Below are 17,473 nucleotides of genomic sequence, written 5' to 3' on the forward strand. Positions count from 1 at the left end.
TACCTATTTAAAACACCACACACTTGCCCAGCCCTCTTAAGCCCTCAATACTTCCATGATTTTTGAGGATTTTCTTCACTTTGCACCCTGATTGAGGACAATAGCACGGGATCTCACATTTGTCTCCATTCAGAGTAACAAAACTCTCACTGTGCAATGTAAAAATACTCGTGTAAATATGCAGCAATTACCTGAAAATGCTGTGCTATTTGCATCATGAGAGGTCAAGATTAATGAACGACTAGTGATGACAAAAGAATGGGACGATGTTTCATATTGATGGGCTGTTCTTAGGATGGATGCTGACCTCCAGTGGTCCTCAAGCTGCACCTTATCCCATCTGATGGTGTTAAGGATCACGCATAAACGTGTGTGCATTTAGTGATCTGCCGTGTCATTACATAAAGAAAAAAGAGATGGTGTTGGGATTTGAAGGACAGATATGGTGATGTAAGCAGAAAAGATCTAACACCGTATGTAAGGGCCTGTCCATCATGAGGCTTACAAGGAAGCACGTCTGGAATGTGACAGCGTATTAATCCTGCCAGCTGGGATCCCTCAAATCTCTTCCTTTACTTTTCCTTGTTCCCTCAATCTTGCTTCACATTTAAAAGGAATTCAGCTGCAGAGAAGTTTAGCATGTTTCAATAATGACAGGCACATCAAACATGATAAAAATGACAGATAAATAAATAAATAAATGTGAACATGGAAACAAAGTAGCGCGGTTATAGGGTTACGCTATTTCAGATTTAAACCACAGGATGGAAAGCTGCTTTGAATGATTTCTAATTACACACTCATAAACAGATGAATCTTAATATTTCTACAAATAACTGGAGATCAATAATTCTAGTAATGCAATGAGACTGGCAGCGTTTATGAGCAGATGGAACACTTTCCTACGCAGCATCTGAAACTAGTCTGATCCACACATAAAGGCGTATTCCACTTTGAAACAATTAAGAAGCTTTTTTGATGAAATGCTTGATAAAGCATGCATTTACACCAAACAGTCACGAAGTCATCTCAACTTCCTGTTTGTTTCACTCTCTTCCTGTTCTCAGCTACAGCCAGCTCTGTTTGCAGCAAAAATATGAAATACAAACCGTTGTTATGCAAAACAAAATGAAACCCAATGCTCTAGCTTTGGGTAAGTGCAGGCCTAAAATGATATGGGTGAGATTCTGAAAGAGGAAATGTATTAAGCATCTAAAGTACTAGCATTAGCATCGCATGCTTGTTGCAATTAAAAATTTGGTCTCATTAAATGCATTCTTCACTGGTATCTTATTGATGTGGGGCCACTCAGCCCCCAGTCTGTGATGTTGACCTACTCTATGGACTGACTTTAGCATTACTGCAATATAACCCAACTCTGAGGTGAAAGAAAGACGTCTCCCATCCAAGTGGGATCAAGGTGACCCTAACCAACACAAATGCTGTGAGCAATGTGCTTAAAATCTCTAAGGTAGTTTTACTCATCTTATATTAAAACAAAATACTTCCCTTCAACATAAATAGGAAAATGTGTTTCACCTTCCTAGTTTGAATATTTTCATTAAACATCTTTTATCTTTTAAAATGTATATTTACAAGTATGGCGAAGAATGTTTGTGAATGTCAGGAAAGGACCGCCCTTTCTGAATTAAAAAAATAAATAAATAAAAATGCGCATGAGAGAGAACGCTATCCTCGTGCACGCTCTGTTTACAAGTAGCTGCCGGCCTTGCAGCTAGTATCGAGCAGTAATCTGAAACCAATTTCTCCAAATAGAATGATGAACTTTAGATCACCCGTCAAGCAGAAATTCTGCAACAGAGGCATCTGTGGGGAGCCCAACCTTCGCTTTGTGCATGCGCAGGACGTGAAAACTACCCAGCAACAAGCACGCACGACGACGGCCTCGTGTGAATGGTTCACCAGAAAGATTGACAGGTATGCGTACCAATGGTTTATATGATCCACCCGGAAGAAAAAGATCCTCAGCTTTTCCTTTAGGGTAATAATATTTTATACCTTAAACACTTTTTATTTAATTCTATTCAATTTCCCTCCATCTCTCTTACAACCTTTCAGTCCTTCAGAGATTTTCCCTAATTTAAATTATATTGTATGTATGCAATGATTCCTTGTTGCATTTCTTTTATATTAGTTTACATATTTTTTGTAAAATGTGTTAAATTTCAATACAAGTCCACCATCCTTTAACGTCACACTTATTTTCTGTTTTTGCAAATCAGAGCGGCTACACGGGGTGGAGTGTGTTATTCAAGGACACTTTAAATGTGATGGAGACACCTGAATCAAATCATCAGCCTTTAGATTGGCAGGTGATCACTCTTCCCTCTTAGTTACAGTCACTGTTGGTTTTCATAACATTTGTGTATGATTGCTCTGCAGTCTGCAAGATTTTGACAAGGCAAGCACAATGCTGAGAATGTGTATTAGTAGATGGTTCATCGTGAAGGACTCTGTTCAGTTTGGAGATATTGAATGGGACAATACTGGTTGAAACATGGTTAAAACGTACCTAGATCCATGCTCTTGGATTTGCGATTTTTGATGATATCCAGCTGAGCAGCATTGTCGTACTGCTTGACGCGTTTTTCGGATACACTCTGGCGGCCGAAGCCTTCCCTCTGGAATGAAATGTCAGGGTCCGCATCCGGGCTCAGAGAGCTAATAGAGACAAGCAGAAAATAAAACAGATTATTTATCGCTGTACTGTAACCACAAAGGGATCACTTTTACAGCAAGAATACATAGTTACATTCAGATTCATTGGCCACCAACACCAAGTCAGACAAGTGGATGGGGTCATGGTCGAAAACTAAAATTGACCAAATCATATTCACACAACCACAAACCTCATCATTTACTTTCAGATAACGACCATCGACTTTCAATACTCACACACACACACACACAGACACACACACACACACACACACACACACACACACACACACACACACACACACACACACACACACACACACACACACACACACACACACACACACACACTTGTGCACGCAGGCACACCACTTCAATCTTTCATTTCAATGTCTGTTCTAATCAAGGACACCTCCACCTCTGCAGAATACTCTATAATTAGGAAGATGGGCTCTGGCCTAGATGTGTGACACCCCAGCGAGGTGAGAGTGCTCCAGGGTCATGGCCACTCAATTCTCATTCAGCTCCCCCCAAACACCATATGTCTGGAGCAATACAAAGCACAACCCACTTTAGTGCACTCCTTTTAAGATCATCTATATCTCTGTCTGGATCTTAATTAAAAAAAATCTGAGGAAAATGTGGAAAAGGAGGATGGGATGGCGGAGCGTTATTTGCAAATGCACTCGAACAAATGTTACATGCATGAAATGATTGTCCCTGTGTCTATTATACTATTCATGGCTGTACGTTATCTCAACTAAAATCACACCAGAAAGGTTATTGAATTGTCTTTTTTTATGGAAATGTAAATATTCATCAGAAAAGGTAACCCTTGGAGCAGAGGTTCATTCAAGCAGCCTTCCGTAGAACCAGCTCCATTTAAAAAGAACTGTTGGCACTTGTTTGCATGCAAACAATTCTTATTTATCATGTCAGCCCTATTTAACAAAGTAGCTGCTTCACGTGTCACAGAGGGGCTGACGTCAAACTGTCAGTTTGCCGTCGACCATACCTGACAATCCTAACTAAGATCAGAGCGCCTCACAGGACCAACTCCAGATGACACAGGAAGAATGAGGCGGAGCGGGAAGAGAGAAATGACAGCACAGATGTATTATTCATCATCCTCTTGCTCTTTTTTCCCCTCCTTGCTTGCTTGCCCTCTACTCTTCTACCTCTGCAAATGCCATTTGTCAGAGCATGACTGAGCTGGCGCAGGCTAGAAAGGATGTGTTTTCACCCTGAATTTAGATTTAATTCCTTCTTGCTAGTGTTGTATTTCTCGGTTACATGAACAGACATAGCGAGGAAGTGGGCGAGCCAGCAAGGGGGAGCATGCACAGCTCTGTGACACAGGTATTGGAGATATACAGCATCTGTTTGAGAGAGCAATTAGGCTCACAAGTGCTAAGCATCCAGTTTGTCTTTTAACTACACTGGTGCTAAATGTGCAGGTTCAGAAGGACAGCCCTGCAGAGGTGTCAATTCACTTAGTGGGAATTCAGATTAAATTACAGTCCCACCCATTTTAGCACAGCCTTTGCTTTAGCGCCATACATGCAGAGTAATCACTCAAGGCCCAGCATGTGAATCTGGAATAAACGGAAGATGAAAACAGCTGTTTTGGCCAGAGAACGGAGCCAAGCCAGAAGATCCTGTCACTTTTGATTAAGTCACAGTGCTGCACCCTTCTTTGTTTGATTTTTATCTTTTAGGGCTGAATAAGGTAACATGTTGCCTTGGATTGCAAAGGCAGCGTGTGAACAACGCAAGGCTCAGTGTCTCTCCAGAATCTGCTATTTAGCGTTTTTTAATCTACTTTTAAACAGAATATTCATCCAGAATTGCTGTGCGTCACTGACCTACAGCAGACAAGAGCTTCTGGACATCTGGACCCATCAGTTTTATCGCCGATCTCCGACTCATCCCAGAGATCTCCAGAACACCGGAGGCTGCCCACTCTCCCCGGCCGGGCGGAAGTGCACGCAGACGGCGCCGAGAACGTAAACAAAGGCAAGGTAGGCACGGAGGGATACGGGCTAAGCTAAAGCTAACACCACACGGCTGCCTTTACCCAGTATTTTCCTCGCCAATGTCTGTTCTCTGGCAAACAAAATGGATGAGGTATGGCTCTCCATCACTAACAACAGATGGACAATGGACTCAAATGTCATATGTTTTACCGAAACATGGTTGGTTGAACAACAGCTACCCGGATAATGCTATTGAGTTAGCAGGACGATACACACACCGAGCCAACAGGCTAGCAGACGACTCCGGCAAGACCAGAGGTGGGGGTTTGTGCATTTATATTAACAATGCTTGGTGCATGAACTCCACTACTACTGAGAGCCACTGCTCACCTAATGCAGACACTAATGCTAAGGCCATGAAAGAACTTTCTGCAGCCATTAACAAACACCAGAATAAACACCCCGAGGCTGCTTTTATTGTTGCTGGCGACTTCAACCACACCAACTTAAAGACAGTCCTCCCCAGATTCCACCAACATGTCTCCTGTCACACCAGAGGAGACAACACTTTAGACCATATTTATTCCAACCTGGCTGGAGCCTACAAAGAAACACCCCTCCTCACATTGGACAATCGGACCATCTTTCCCTGTTCCTCACACCTCGGTATTCACCACTCATCCAATGTGTGAAACCTGCTGTGAGGACAACTAAACTGTGGCCAGAAGGGACAGACACAGTGCTCCAAGACAGATTTAAAAACACAGACTGGAATATGTTCAGCCACACAGACCTGGACCAGTACTGGACTTCATCTCCAAAACAACAGGCAGTATCACCACTCAGAAACGGGTCACCATGCACCCCAACTAGAAGCCTTGGATGAACTGGGATGTACGTCTCCTCCTGAAGGCCCGCATCACCACCTTTAGGTCAGGAGATGCACACACCTACAGTACAGCCAGGGCTAATCTAAAGAAGGGTATCAAAAAAGCCAAACATCATTAGAAAAAGAAGGTTTCAACCAGACGCATGTGGCAAGTACTCCAGACCATTACAGACTACTGGACCACCAAATCCTCTCCCGCATCCTGTGATGTTTCCTTCCTCCACGAGCTCAACAACTTTTATGCGTGTTTTCAGTGATGGAACCCCACAATCACAACCTCAGCAGCCATGATGCCAGACCCCCAACCTCTGACTCTTTCCCCCACCGATGTAGGAGTGGTGCTGAGCAGGATCAATGTCCACAAGGCTGCAGGTCCTAATGGCATCCCCGGGCGTGTTCTCAGAGCATGTTCTGAGGAGCTTGCAGGAGTGCTGACAGACATATTCAACCTGTCCTTGGCCCACGCTGTGGTACCGGCCTGCTTCAAATCCACCTCCATCGTCCTGATACCCAAAAACTCCAACCCAACTAGCCTCAATGACAACCACTCAGTAGCACTCACCCCCATCATCACAAAGTGATTAGAGCAGCTGGTCCTAGCACACTTCAAATCCTGTCTCCCCTCCACCCTGGACCCCCACCAGTTTGCATACCGCCAGCACAGGAGCACAGAGGGCGCAGTCTCCATCACACTGCACTCTGTTCTCTCACACCTGGACAACAATAACACCTATGCCAGAATGCTGTTTATAGACTTTAGTTCAGCATTCAATACAATCCACCCCTAAAAACTTATCAGGAAACTGATAGGCCTGGGCATCAGTTCCCTCATGTGCAAATGGTAACTGGACTTCCTGACCAACTGCCCCCAACATGTCCGGCTGAATAACCACTGCTCATGTACAATTACAATGAACATCGGTGTACCACAAGGGTGTGTGATGAGCCCTTTCCTCCACTCCCTCTTCACCCATGACTGCAGACCTGCCAGTGGTTCTAACACCATCATTAAGTTTGCAGATGACACCATGGTGATTGGCCTCATCAGGGATAACGATGAGGCCACCTACAGGGGGAGGTGGATTGTCTGGCTGAGCGGTGCAACTCAAAAAACCTGCTGCTTAACACTGAGAAGACCAAGGAGCTCATCGTGGACTACAGGAGGAATGCTGACCCACATCCATCCATCTACATTAAAGCAGGGCGTACACTGTGCGACTTTTTCACTCGCAGCGTTCAGCTTCAGCTCAAACTGTACGACTTCCTCGCAGAGCAGATCTCACGAGTCATGTGCTCACACTGCACGACCCAGTTCTCGGATGCGACCTGACTGCTCACACTGTACGTCTGGTAGCAACACGTCGGCCCTAAAAATATGCTAATAATAGCCTGTTAAATGAAATAAAGAAAGTAAATCTGTGTTTTGTGATCAGTTTAATTTGACATGAACACGACAAACACGCTTTCTTGACAATCTTTTTGAGTAAAAAAACGCGTAGAAACAAAAACGAACAGCGTGTGTTATTAGGGAAATAGCGAGCGGCGTTGATGCAGGATTGCACATGCGCCGTGAGCGGTTCTGACACATTTTGGGTCGCAGCTGCTCGCAGCGCCGCTTCAACAGTGCGATACCCTCACGAGGGACGAGCGAAATTTTAAACACGCCAGAAGTCCGTGCGAGCTCACGACTGCTGATCGGCAGCTGGTCACGTGGTGTTAATCGCCTCTCGTAACCCCCTGTACACTACACGACCACTCGGCGCAAAACTCGCCCCGATCTCGTGGATTCTCGCACGACTGGAAAATCGGCTCAAAAAAGTGAAAAAGTCACACAGTGTACGCCCGGCTTAAGGGGACAGTTGTGGAGCATGTGAGCAGCTTCAAGTTCCGGGGAGTCCACATCTCCAAGGATCTCACCTGGACGACCAACTGCTCCAAGCTGGTCAAGAAGGCTCACCAGCGCCTCTTCTTTTTGAGGAGTCTGAGGAAGAACCACCTGTCCTCAGACATCCTGGTGAATTTCTATCGCTGCACCATCGAGAGCATCCTGATCAACTGTATAACAGTCTGGTATGAGAACTGCTCTGCCTTGGACCGGAAGGCATTGCAGAATGTTGTGAAAACTGCCCAACGCATCGCCGGAGCACCACTTCCTGCCATAAAGGACATCTACAGGAAACAGTGTCTGAAAAGGGTTGGGAAAGACCCCCAGTCACCCATCACATAGGCTCTTCACCCTCTTGCTTTCTGAGAGGCGCTACAGGAGCCTCCGGTCTAAGACCACCAGGTACCGGAACAGCTTCTTCCCCACAGCTGTCAAACTCCTGAACTCTGCCTCCTGACATGGGTCAAATGTCCCATACCTGTAGAAATTATTCACATAATTCACTGATCTTAACTGCACTACTGTATAAGTCTGTGTAAATAAATATTCTGTACAATTGTTAAAGCACTTCTGGACAGATGCAAACTGCATTTCGTTTCCATATACCTGTGACATGTGCAATGACAAGAAAGTTGAATTCTATTCTATTATATTCTATGTTCAAAATCACCTAATGCTGGCAAATACAAATTACCCATTTATTCATTTTAAAATGTTTTGTTTTAAAATGTGAGGGAAACTCATTTATTCAATACATTTGCAGTGGACTGAGGTAGGAATAGATGCCGAAAATAATAGTTTGAAGAACATTGTCAAAGTCACAGTGAATGATGGCATGTAAGAGCCTCCACCAGGATGCACCACCAACAGGAAAAATAAACAAAGTGTAGGAAGAGCAGAGCACTAATCCAGTGACGGAGTTACGATGTGTACTTCTGAGACTCTAGAGACATTTGAGTGCAAACATGAACTTCCCTCATAAAATGTCCCACTGCACAGCAACGCCAAGTTTTGTACTGCGTAGTTTTGTTAATAAACATAAAAAAATATTTCTGCTGGTAGCTGATGCTTTTCTGTTAGACCTCTTTTGTTCCCCTTCCTTGGGCTGCTCACATGGGCCACTAGTGGGCGCGGGCCCCTGGGCCCATGCCGACTATTTCCATTGGATAAACAGGCCTTGGCAAAGAGGTCCCATTGCTCTTATTCCCTCCCTCTACAGAAATACCAACAGGTTTATCATTTTAAAACTGTGTCACATACAGTCCAGAGGTAAGATGCTTTTAGCCATATCGGAACTTATTTATATAGTGTGAAAAATATGTGTTTGATACACCACCAATCCTTCTATTTTCCCCTCTTACTAAAGATGCATAGGCCTAATATTCATAGTAAGTACACCTAAACCTTGGGATACAGAATCTTAAAAAAAACAAAACAAACAAGAATCAGAAAATCACACTGTTACAGTGAAAATTACAGACCTCCAGAATTTGTAATTTGGAAAACTTGAGAATTGGCTGTGTTTCAAATACTTACTGTTCCCACTGTGTAAGGGTCTGAGATAAACTTGAAATTGAACTTTTTTACAGTACAGTAAAACATCATTAGGCCAATCTAAGCTAGAAATCTTGCAAACAAAATCTTTTTCGGAATCTATATCCAATAATAACTGCAGCAGCTATCATAAGTAGAGGAGCAACTAATCAATTATATTTTGTAAAGAAATGTGGAACAATCGCACTGCAATTCCAAACCTTGCATGCCTTTTCTAAGTGCAATTAATTTGCCCTTTTCTAGCCACCAAAAGCCCAGCACCAAGTACTGATGTTCTACTGATTAATAATTTCCTTCTAGGAACCCCCTGAAATGGAAATCTTTCTCCAACACTCTTATTTTGTGCACAACGTGATACTATTTCAATAATTTTGGATCTAAGAGCCTTGATGACCACTGCAAAAGCCTTCGTTAAAGGTATGGTTGACTGAAAAAAATATATATGTTATTTTTTATTATTATAATCAATCACTCTGAGTTTTTCATGCAGGCTGAACATCAAACAGTCTCTTACACCTATATCCTGCATTAGCTTCTGATAGAAAATAGATGGTGAAACGCTGGGATTTGAAAATCCTCACACTGTGATATCACACTGTGAATCTGCATTTATGGCCCGCCCACAGGAAGACTTAAATAAATTATTTCAATGAGGAGAGAGAGCGAAGAGTGTGTTGGTGATGGTGACTTTGCAAGATGGCTGAATGTGTTCTGTTAGCCAATCCGTAGCGAGGTGTGTGCATATCATAGATAATAATTAGTAATTCTACTGTTTTCAGCCCACCTCTGCACCAGCAAACTTCTGCATCTCAAAACGGGAACACCAGCTTTTTTTAATGACTCATTAGGCATTGATTTACACTAGAGAACACTGGAAATATATTGAATAAATGAGTAAACCACACATTTAACAATTTTGATTGCAAACACCTACAGTAATTTCACACATTGAATGGCGTTTTTGGCCCATGATCATGGCTCTGTCCTGTTTTCAAACGAGGGCCTGCTCCGTACGAATCATACAGTTCCCCAATTTTACCTTTTAAAATGCAATTTTGCCAATTCTGAGCAGATGCTTTCCTCTCCACTTGCATTCCACTCATCATCTAAAATTAACCAAAGCTCCGCTTTGCTCACAGGAAAAACCACAGCTTTCACTTGAATTTTACATCAGTGGCCCCATCTTTGTCTCTCTCAGGAAGTTGAATTTGTCAAACTGTACATCAACCTTGTTGCAAAGTGGTTTGCGTTAAAAGCCCTTTAGTGCTCATAATTACCCTGGTAACCTCTGTCTGTTTTTAACTTTCTCTCTTTTTTTGAAGTACCAACACATTAAAAAATATTTATAAATAATTAAACCTCAACCTAAAAATACTTTTAAGGAGATCCAGCTTATTCTGATTGGCTGGTGCACAAGCTTCTGTACATTATTTTTATGTTTCAAGAAGGAGGGAAGGTAGAGAGCACTTCCCAGTCAGGTGCTTCTGAAATGGTCCTTTTGAGGTTTACGGAAGCTGATTCAGCTGACTGCATGGCTGGGCTGATGAAAGCTGCACCAGAGAGCTTGAAGCTTGCTTCAGTGCAGAACAGCATTTCATTTAAGTTGGTGCAGAGATGCACCAGACAGTAGATGGTGGAGACATGTTATACAGCAGTTATCAAAATTTCAGAGAATACCACAAATATTAAAGGTGTAGCGGTTTGGATGTGCTACATTTATTAAATGAGCAATAAGATGTGATATTCCATATAAATATGAATTGCCAATCTGATTGGCCTTTGAATATTTGAGTTAATATTGCCTTAGGTTCTTCGACTATTCAGGGAACACACACTTCATATGAATTCAGACAGAGTTGAGATTATAGTTTATAAAAATTTATTTAATTATTTTTTTCTAAACTAGTGATTACACGTGACAAAGTATGAATGAAATGATGGTTGTACAAGATAACAGACAATGAATGAAATAGGCTAGATGTTTGTAGCAAAAACTTAAGTTTCTGAGAGATCTTGTGATGTCTGGGTTGTAAAATAATTTCGGCTCTATGGTTTAATAAGCTAGAGATTATTCAGAAAACCATCCACGTCATTTGTGCCGAGTCTACACACCCTTTGTGTTGAAGGTCTTCGTGCGATCCAGGGGGTTAAGAGGTCGATATGGACACTGCCGGTAGTGTGGACCTCTGGGCAACTGGGAACTCATAGCTCAGCTCAGACAACGACCTGTCTTGTCTGAGATACCCTCTAGGTGACGGCAGGAAACTGGCATATCTGGTTTGCATCTGATACACTTGCAAGCGTTGCAGAGAGGCTTTGAGTTTGGGTCAAAAGAAAGGATGGTTCCAAAGTGATTGGCTCACCCGGTTGGCCAAACCGGGAGGCAGCTGGAGAACTGAGGGATCAGGAAGTGATACCTGTTTTTATCAACTGTACGTTGACAAATGTAGACAAATCAGAAATTGACAAGTTTAAAGGCATTACCAAAGACTTCAGAGAGTCACTCCCTCACTCAGGTTAACTCCCAGTGTGAAGCGAAAATGTTATACAGATATGTGGAGCAAAAATGTTTGTTTAAAAATAATATAGTGATATTATGTTTATGTTTATTTATTTGGCAGACGCTTTTATCCAAAGCAACTTACAATTTATAACCTATAGGGCCTGTTGTGATTCATGGGGGAAACCGGAGTACCCGGAGGAAACCCACGCATGCATGGGGAGAACACGCAACTCCACGCAGAAAGGCTGCAGCCGAGTTTCGAACCTGCAACCTTCGTGCTGCGAGGCAACAGTGTTAACAACTGCACCACCATGCAGATATTATTGTGTTCATACTGACATTAATTTATTAAAATCAACAATTACTGATCTGGTGTCATTTAAGATCTGATCATTACAGAAAAAATATTAATTTTAACCCATCATTGACTAATATAAAGTATAGGACACTTAATCAAACACTTTGGATTTAAAACAAATTGATCATTCAACAGAATACAATTATATCGGGGCGAGGGTGGCAAAGGAGTTAAGTGGTCGCCTCGCAATCGGAAGGTCGCAGGTTCGAGACCCGCTCAGTCTGTCGCTGTCGTTGTGTCCTTGGGCAAGACACTTAACCCACATTGCCTGCTGGTGGTGGTCGGAGGGACCGGTGGCGCCAGTGCTCGGCAGCCTCGCCTCCAACAGTGCGCCCCAGGGCAGCTGTGGCTACATTGTAGCTCATCCCCACCAGTGTGTGAATGTGTGTGTGTGAATGGGTGAATGACTGATTGTGTTGTAAAGCGCCTTGGGGGGTTCCAGGACTCTAGAAGGCGCTATATCAAATACAGGCCATTTACCATATATGAGGTTTTTAAAAATATATATTTAGGACAAGAAAGAAAAGCTTTATTTAGAAAGTAAAAGTCTCGTCTTCTGCATGAGATCTTGGGTTTCCAGCTAAGGTAAGGGAGCTAGCAGAAAGACTCATTATGGCTCCCTTATTCAATAACAAGGTCGTTGACCAGTGCTTTTCTGGTTTGGAGACCAGACAGATATGATGTGGCACAACCGTTCATCTTGTCATATTGGCACCACGGTGACAGATTGACCCGTATGAAGAAGTAGTTTGGGTCTGCAAATTAAAAGTTAACTTTTGGTCATTTTAGTGAAATACTTGGCCTTTTGGTACACTGCAAAGGTCACAATGCTTGCTGCCTAAGTTTTTTTTTTTTTTTTTTTTGGCAGCCCGGCAGCATCAAGACCATCCCCTAAAGCTGATCCAGCTGTGGGACTGGTTCTTCACCAGAGGACAACTTAATCAGAAATGATGGCATCCAGGTTAGAATCAATCAACAGCACATAAAAGGTGAATGCTCCCATCAGTAAAACTGTAAAGAATCCTTAGACCATTTGTGTGTGAGGTGCTTTTCAGCCAAGGACGTGGGCTCACTTACAGTTTAGCCTCAGAATAGCCACGAATAAAGAATGGTACCTAAACATCCTCCCAGAGGAACTCCCCCCAATCAATTTAGTGATGGTTCATCAGCAATAACACCCAAACTACGTGTATATAGGTGGGCATCAGTGTGAATTACAGATATTTTAAAATGTCATTGCGGCAAACTCCCAAATTGTTACGTCCCCGGCTCTCTAGGAGAGATGAGGAGGGGAGTAATAAAAGTGGTGTGAGGATTAAATAATAACAAAATGCAGAGTCGCTTAAAACCAAGACTTTTATTACAAAAATGGTATATTTACAAGGAACTAAAAAGCAATACTATATACAAAACTAATGCAGATATTCGAGAGAAGAAACGAAAAATGCCAACCCAGAAGGGGATGGGGATAAACAACCGATAGTATTAATGTTAACATCTAAATACAAAAGGGGAGACCCTAAATCGAGGTCAAATAGTCGGTCCGAAGTCAAAATACCAAATCATCTTAATCCGAAATCCCAATTCCAAAACGAGTTATCAACTAGTGAGCAAACCGAATTTCATCAAAGGAAGCGACCGAGGAGAAGAGAGCAGAATAAACTGTTGCCAGTCTACTCCACCCTTGGACCTTCTCCCTGACTGATTGCAAGAGAGAAGCTTTAAACAGCTGCTCAGGTGATTGTCAGATGATTGTCAGATTGCCCACAGCTGAGCACCGGGAGACAGATGAGGTAGAAGCCATTGAGGCCATCTTGTGGCCTATCGATTTGTTACGGATTACCGTAAATTAAATGCAGCTACGGTACCTGATTTGTTGCCTTTACCTCGGGTAGATGACTGTGTTGACAGTGTGGGAACTGCTACTTTCGTGTCAATGAAATGGTTACAAAAATCTTTCTGAATTTGCAGTTGACATGCATACTACATTTAAAATGCACCAAGCCGTATAAACACAGAGAAGGGAATGCAGACACGAGAGTATGCATGACACGTTTGTAGCAGTGATGTCCCAAAGAGACTTGCTCAGTATTCATCAGGCTGGAGGGTGGAAATGTGTACCTGAGCGCTAAGTCACTACTAACCATCATGTATATTTCAGATCGGTCAAACAGGAAATGTGTACAGACTAAATATATGTAGGTGTGTTATTAACCTGATGTAGAAAAACATTCCCATTCTTATTTACACTGCTGATGATGGAGACTATTAGGGAGTCAACTGAAGTATGGCGTCTGCTTGCAAAGTTTGTTTGTTCACGTCTTTGTGGACCTTTTCCACTTTATATGTTAATTTGTGAAATTGTTTACCAGCCAGTGTGTATCTAAACACTCGTGAGACTCAGAGTGACTGTGTAGTAGTGTGTATTTTGTGGATGTGGATAATGGCAGTGTGTATGTTTGTCTGCAGTCCTTTTCTGTTCTTTCTGGTTGACAGCCTGTGTCAGAGCTTCCCAGGAAATGATGTTTCCACCTGTGACACCTCACAAAGACAGAGAAGGACACACTCCAGTTCCCTCTCTGTCTCTCTCACCGTCTCGCCGGCTGTCCACTCCCCCTCTCTTTATTCTGAATAAGAATTGACACTTATCCTCCACCCTATCAGCCTCACCCAGGTTAAAGTCCAAACTGGGGGGACAGCCACAAACTTTTCTTTGCAGCAGCTTTCGTTATGAATATTTATGGTTGCAGTTTTGATGTAAGAATATCTGAAAATGATCAATATGTTGGGGTGTCTTAATACCCGTAGTCAGTTAGGTGATGTAACGTCATTTTCTGTTTACTGACGTTTAATGTTGACAAAAGCTGATTTATCGCACATTATACTTTTGAATGGATTTTCGGAGTTGTCTAAAACTGCTTGAATAATTGTTGAAATTGCAGATGTGTAGCACTGTGACTAGCTGTTCACCTGTCAATCCTTTAAATATTATGTTTAACATTCACATTGTAAGTCAAAACCATAAACATATGTATTTATTCTATCTTTTACAGAAAGAAAACAAAAACAGTGCACTGACCAGTTTGTGAGAGCAGGGATGTTTTTATTTTTGCAGAAAGCTCCATCTTCAAAGCCGAGATGTTTTCTGCAGCGCTCAAGTTGCTCTCAGTAACTTCTCTGCTTATTCCTTTTCCATGTTTCATCGCAGCATATGCCTGCTGTTTTAAAAGCTGTTCTGTTTCATCATGAAGGACAAAGTTGATGGCATCTCAGTGAGTAGTTGATAAATAAAACGTATCATGAGGGGAGTGTTGTTTATACCAAAAATAAAACCTTAGTTTAGACCATTGAAACAACTGATTTTATGATCTTATTTTGGTAAGCTAATGGGGAAATTGTTGCTGAAGAGAAAATTGTTTTCTAAGATCTTTAAACACGTTTGGACAATAAACAGCTGGACCAAGAGCCCAGTGAAAAAGCAGGCCCACCCTTCAGCTCAGGAGATGGAAACCAGGTGGACAACAGAAGCATTCTTTTCCTTTTTAGATGAGCCTGTTTGCTCCAAAGCTGCCATAAAAGAACAGTTTGTCCTCAGAAGAAAATATTTTCACCTTTGTGTTTATTCACTTTCTAGTTTAGGCTGTGTTTTGTTAGCTTATGCTGTAGATCACTTGGTCCTTGTTTGGGTTTGGATTCAAACTGAAGGAGGAGGCAAACAGCATGGAGGGGATTTATGTGGCGGGTCAGAACTTTGGTGCTGAAAAGATCTTTGCACTCCAGAAGTGCTAATTTACTAACTTAAAATGAATAAACATAAAACATAAACTTTATTTATCTATTAAAACCTGAGAGATAACATATGCATGCACACACACATGCACACACATAACAGTGGAGGAGGTCCATTATAGTATAAATACAACTCTTTAAATAAGTCTTAATAAATGTACACACTGTGCATTTTCCAGCTTTCACCGAGGACAGATTCATGTCACAAGATGTAAGCTCTAGGGAGATGGCCCACTATAGCACAGGGGTCTCATTTATCAAACATTGCGTAGAATCCTTACTAAAACCGTACTTAAGCTCAGCAAAAATAATTTACTTACGCCAAGTAGGTTTGTGATCTATCAAACATGGAGTATGCACAGCTGCATGCAATCTCCGCTTCATAAATCAGAAAATATCTAGAATGTTTCTCAGCTGCATTTTAGTCACATCCTGCCCTCACCACGCCCACTTACTGCCATAAATAGTCAACGCAAAGTGCCTTGTGGATCTCATGCATATACATAAGCTGGCTTGTTGCAGCATTTCGATCACGACCGCAGATCAAGGAAGCGCTATTTCACGAGCAGAAATTCAGGTACTTGTAGGTGAGGTGGAGAAATGAAAGGAAGTGCTTTTGCTAAACAAGGAAGAGAAAATCCACGGAGTGGCACAGCGTTGCTGAAGCCATCAATGCCGAGTTCTTCAGAGAGATCTGTGGCGAATATAAAAAAAATGATCCAATCAGGATTCGATCCCCAGACTCCCGGGTAAAAGTCATGGATGCTAACCAGTCAGCCAAACAGAGATCTACCTTGCACAAGTAGACAGGGCGCATGATCAATCGGATCACAGTGACAGGACACACACACTGTCACAGATGCATGACATTCTGTCTCAATCTGCTGATTTTCTGCATTCCGTATTCTGCGCTTCAGGCTGTGTGTGTGAGTGTGCGCGCATGTGTGAGTGTAATTGTGTGTGTGTGTGTGCATGTGTGGGGTCTTGTTCTGTGTGCGCACAAAGCAGTACAAGTGATAATGCTGCAGGATTTCATAATTGTATCCTTCTCAGCAGCAGCACTGCAGGTGCTCTCCATGTCCAAAATGTGCGTAAGCCAGGTCTTAACTTAAAGTTGTGCACATTTTTCCGCTAAATTTTCTTTCATAAATCCCAAAGTTTGCGTGGAAAGTTGCTTACGCAGTTTTCCGACCCCGTTTTATGCGTAAGCAAGCTTGATCAATGAGGCCCCTGGACTTCAGTGAGCCAAACTGAACAATATCTCGGTCTAGCAGGGTATGCTAACATCACAAGAATACTCGCTGAAAGGCATCCGTCACTAAATGCTGCAGATGCCCAAAACAGCAATGATGAAAAGAGAAAAAAGCACCACCATTAACTCTTCTTTCATTAGACTCTGAATCGAACTCCAAGAAGAAGTTCTCCACATGTAGCTGTTTGTAGCCTCAGTTGTTGCTAATGTTGCTAATGCTAGGACTGCACTCTCGTCACTTGTTTTTTGTTATCCCTCTTTAGGTGTATTTTTATTAGTTGATTGCAAAACGGAGTCGCTGGATTTTTTTAGACAGCCTACAGACCGTCTGACGTTGGAGACTGACATGTGAGTGATTAATAGGCTGTTAGTGAGTCGGTCACACTGGATGGCCACAGACCTGCAGTTCACCCTCACGTTCACCAGTTTTTGTCAAAACAAAACATCTCCCTAGCTGAAAACACACAGTGTGTTCCGCATTTTTTATCCCCTAGCTTTAATATTATTGGCAGCTTTATTAGTATCTGCAGCTTGTAAAACCACTACGAGTCAACAATGCTTCCGAAGAAAAGGACATGAACTAAAGGT

At 42.4% G+C, this 17,473-nt stretch overlaps 1 protein-coding gene across 3 annotated transcripts in view; it reads right to left on the bottom strand.

Moving 5' to 3' along the window:
* LOC107382653 (partitioning defective 3 homolog) overlaps window positions 1-17,473 on the bottom strand; it is a 517,719-nt gene that overhangs the window by 169,100 nt on the left and 331,146 nt on the right. For all 3 annotated transcript variants that reach the window (XM_054751349.2, XM_054751350.2, XM_070553054.1), the window contains one exon: window positions 2,534-2,682. In XM_054751349.2, the coding sequence (XP_054607324.2) occupies window positions 2,534-2,682 (149 nt within the window). The remainder of the gene's footprint in view (window positions 1-2,533; window positions 2,683-17,473) is intronic.

The sequence above is a fragment of the Nothobranchius furzeri genome, chromosome 7 (genome assembly GCF_043380555.1).
Source record: "Nothobranchius furzeri strain GRZ-AD chromosome 7, NfurGRZ-RIMD1, whole genome shotgun sequence".
Classification (NCBI taxonomy): domain Eukaryota; kingdom Metazoa; phylum Chordata; class Actinopteri; order Cyprinodontiformes; family Nothobranchiidae; genus Nothobranchius; species Nothobranchius furzeri.